This window comes from Pterocles gutturalis, unplaced genomic scaffold (genome assembly GCF_000699245.1).
Source record: "Pterocles gutturalis isolate BGI_N339 unplaced genomic scaffold, ASM69924v1 scaffold13137, whole genome shotgun sequence".
NCBI lineage: Eukaryota > Metazoa > Chordata > Aves > Pterocliformes > Pteroclidae > Pterocles > Pterocles gutturalis.
In genome coordinates, this window is record NW_010108193.1 from 46396 (window position 1) to 50521 (window position 4126).

At 44.3% G+C, this 4126-nt stretch overlaps 1 protein-coding gene across 1 annotated transcript in view; it reads right to left on the reverse strand.

Annotated features, from left to right (window-relative positions):
* LOC104461082 (DENN domain-containing protein 5A-like) overlaps nt 1-3277 on the reverse strand; it is a gene marked incomplete at its 3' end in the record, with an annotated part of 49211 nt that extends 45934 nt beyond the window's left edge. Inside the window, 1 exon segment of the mRNA XM_010072536.1 lies at nt 3166-3277. Within this exon segment, the coding sequence (XP_010070838.1) occupies nt 3166-3277 (112 nt within the window).
* Nucleotides 3278-4126: the final 849 nt, after the last annotated feature.

Below are 4126 nucleotides of genomic sequence, written 5' to 3' on the forward strand. Positions count from 1 at the left end.
GTCTGGTCATCTTTGTGGCCTCCTCTGGACTCGCTCCAACAGGTCCATGTCCTTCCTGTGCTGAGGACTTCACAGTTGGACGCAGTACTGCAGGTGGGGTCTCACGAGAGCAGAGGTAGAGGGAGAGAATCACCTCCCCGGACCTGCTGGACACGCTGCCTTTGATGCAGCCCAGGACACGGTTGGCTTTCTGGGCTGCAAGTGCACATTGCTGGCTCATGTTGAGCTTCTCATCAACCAGCACCCCCAAGTCCTTCTCCTCAGGGCTGCTCTCAATCCATTCTCCTCCCAGCCTGTATTGGTGCTTGGGATTGACTCAACCCACATGCAGGACCTTGCACTCGGCCTTGTTGAACTTCATGAGATTTGCCACCTCTCCAGCCTGTCCAGGTCCCTCTGGATGGCATCCCTTCCCTTCAGCGTGTCAACCACACCACACAGCTTGGTGTCGTTGGCAAACTTGATGAGGGTGCACTCCATCCCACTGTCCATGTTTCCGACAAAGATGTTAAACAACACCGGTCCCAATACTGATCCCTGCAGAATGCCACTTGTCACTGGTCTCCACTTGGACATCAAGCTGTTGACCACAACTCTTTGCGTGTGACCATCAAGCCAGGTAGTTTGTCAGATTAATTTTGAGTGGAGCTAGGTGAATACCATACATCACGTATCATCTTCCTTTAGAATTTCACACACCAGCAGTAACAAAGCGGCTACTGTGCCAGCATACAGATGCCTTACTCATCATCAGCCCTGTTATGTTACGTAATCTACAGATCTTACCTCAACGCCATTACAAACAAAATACAAAAAAGGTATGAGAGACTAATAATTAAAATGGTATCACATCATCATGCACCACAGTGAAAGGAGATCTAATATGGATTCAGGAAAGGCACATGAAGGGTGCCTACAGGAAGGACATTTCCTGGAGACACAGGCTTAACTTAACACTCATTTTCACTTCCTTTAAGGATGAAGCTCATGATCAGATGGACAACTATAAGCACCATGATAAGCGTTCCTTGGTAAAAGGAACACAAGTCTATATACTAAATAAATTAATTTTTGGACCAAATCTTAAAAGACTAGTTCAGACTAGAAAGAAAGGCAGAAAGAAATACAGGTGACAGACTAGTCACTCGTATTGGTCTTCCAGAATAAGATTTTTTTTAAAAAAATCCTGTTATTAAAACATCAATCTTTTCTTCACAGATAAACCTTTTTTTTTTTTTTACTATTTCCCATTTGTAACACTTATTTATAAAATAACTTTTAGACTACTAAGGCATGTGCAACAGAAAATCTTAGATTAGAATATGGTGTCCAGATATTTGGGTCTCAATTCCACACTTTGTAATAGCAACTCCCAGATTACAATTACACATAAGTGCAATGCAATGGCAAGTCGATCCTTTGTTTTGCCACTCCATAATAAACAAACTCTATTGACAAATGTTTGTTAAAAACTAACACACCACAGAAGAGGAAAAGAAAACAAAATACTTAGTGAAAAAGAATGTAGAACAAAACCTCCAGCAGTTCCATATAGTGCAAGTATTACCACCATCATTCAGATAACATCTAACTCACCCAACACATAAGGGAAAGATGTTATCAGTTGACAGATGAGATGAGGCACAACTTCATTCTCATTACCTTTCCAGGGCACAGTCATACAACCTAAATTAAGAAATCCTATCACAATGCAGCACTATGACAATAAGCTATATAACACACAGAAGATTTTGGTAGCTGATGTATTTCATTATTTGCTGGTGGACACCAAGCTGACGATGAGCCAGCACTATGCCCTTGCTGTAAAGAAGGTGAACGGCATCCTGGGCTGCGTTAGTCAAAGCCCTGCCAGCAGGCTGAGGGAGGTGATCCTTCCCCTCTACTCAGCACTGGCGAGGCCACAGCTGGAGTACTGCACCCAGCTCTGCGCTCCTTCGTACAAGGCAGACATGGACACAGTGCAGAGAGTCCAGCCACAGATGATCAAGGGACTGGAGCATCTCTCATGCAAGGAAAGGCTGAGAGAGCTGGGACTGTTCAGCCTGGAGAAGAGAAAGCTCGGGGAGGAATTTTTGTCAATGTATATAAATACACAGGCTGTGATATAAAGACAACAACATAAAGGTTGTGAAGTCTCCAGCCTTGGAGACATTCCAAAACTGAGGCTGTGGAGTCTCCAGCCTTGGAGACATTCCAAAACTGTCTGGACACAGTCCTGGGCAACCGGTGGCCCTGCTTGGGCAGGGGGGTTGGACCCGAGAGCCTCCAGAGGTCCCTTCCAACCTCAACCATTCTGCAATTTCCTCTGTGAAGGAGATTTACCTGTAACAGGCCTTTGCAGCATACTTAAGAGATTTCTGCCATCCCTTCCGGCACATCAACACCACCTGGAAATGTGGAAGTGAGCCTCAGCTCCCCTCTTGTCCTGCTCAGCAACTGCCACTGGATGAAGCTTAAATAAGATCAAAATGTCGGGGGCACAGGGGGCAGTTGTTTTTATTTACTACCAACTAATACATTTTTTCTGTCTGCTTTAACAGGTCAGTGGAAACACAATTATCAAAATAAGAACGGATGCCTAGATAACCACATCATTTGAATCTGGGTATTAAAAATCCCTAGCAATAGAGGACATGCTGCCACTGGATGAAGCTTAAATAAGATCAAAATGTCGGGGGCACAGGGGGCAGTTGTTTTTATTTACTACCAACTAATACATTTTTTCTGTCTGCTTTAACAGGTCAGTGGAAACACAATTATCAAAATAAGAACGGATGCCTAGATAACCACATCATTTGAATCTGGGTATTAAAAATCCCTAGCAATAGAGGACATGCTATCTTTAATCCATGCTAACTACAAAGCCCTAGATACAGTATTTCTCACGATAGTCAAAGAAAACAAACATACATATATATATATACATATACACACACACACTGTGCATTTTCCACCAGTCAGCCAACTTTTTCAGGAAAAACTGTTACAGCTGCGCTATTCAGCAAGCTTCCAGCATACAAAGGAAAAATGCTATCAGAGGTGTCTCTTCCAGCAAAGTAACGAGACTGAGCATCAATTCACGATCTTATGCTTCATTTCTAAGCCTGCAGAAAACGCTGTATCATCAGTGTTAAGGTTGAATACCTGAAACACACAATTTCATTAGCTTGGTGAGAACAAAGTCTGCCGGCAGCATCCCCGGGGGCCCTGGCAGCGACCGCCGGCTCCCTGCGGCGCGGGGCGGCAATGACATCATGCCGGCTGGGCTCCGGCAGCCCTGATGCAGGCGAGCCCTGGAGAGACCCGCTGTGCCCGGCGTCACCGTGCTGGGGAACCGTCCCGCTGCCCACCCCTGCACCCACCAGCTGAAGTGCCTGCACCTCTCTTCCAACAATGGACACTTATGAAGGGAATTGTTTCAACAGTACAAGGATTCAGAATCTATTTTTCAGCACAGAAATAAGAAAGAGGGGAAAAAAACAACAGTGCACAATAACCCTTTCATTCAAACAAGAAAGCCTTCCAGGAAGTACAAAGTGATTCAAAGCTTCATCCAAAACCCACTGAAACCAACAGAGGCCCTTTCCATTTATATCAGTGGACACTGGAGGAGGCTATAACCTGAGACACAATTTGAGAGCATTATCAGTCACACTATCATGCATTATTAACAACACAACAAACTCAAGAAAATGCACCGGAATTCCCGCTAGCTCATACACTGTGACGTTACCACTAATTTATCTTCCTTTCTCTTGTTTCCCCCTCTCTTTTTATAAAGCCTTTCCTCAAATCAGGCAAAAATCAGTCTCCCTCCTAAACACTAAAATCTATATCCCCCCCCAAACACCCACCTTTTCACAAGCAACACCGTTACGGTCTCATGGTGGATTAGGAGAGTCCAAGATAACTGCACACTACAGTTTTCCATATTATAGATTTAGTCCTTGACAGGGAAAGCAAATACAGAAAGAACATCATGCCCCAGCTCTCAGACCTGCACACTCGGGCAGAATATTTTTAAAAAGGCACTAATGTCTTCTAGCTTACTATTAGATAGCTAGCTCAAAGGAATATACTGCTGGTTTTAATTACATGTTCCTAC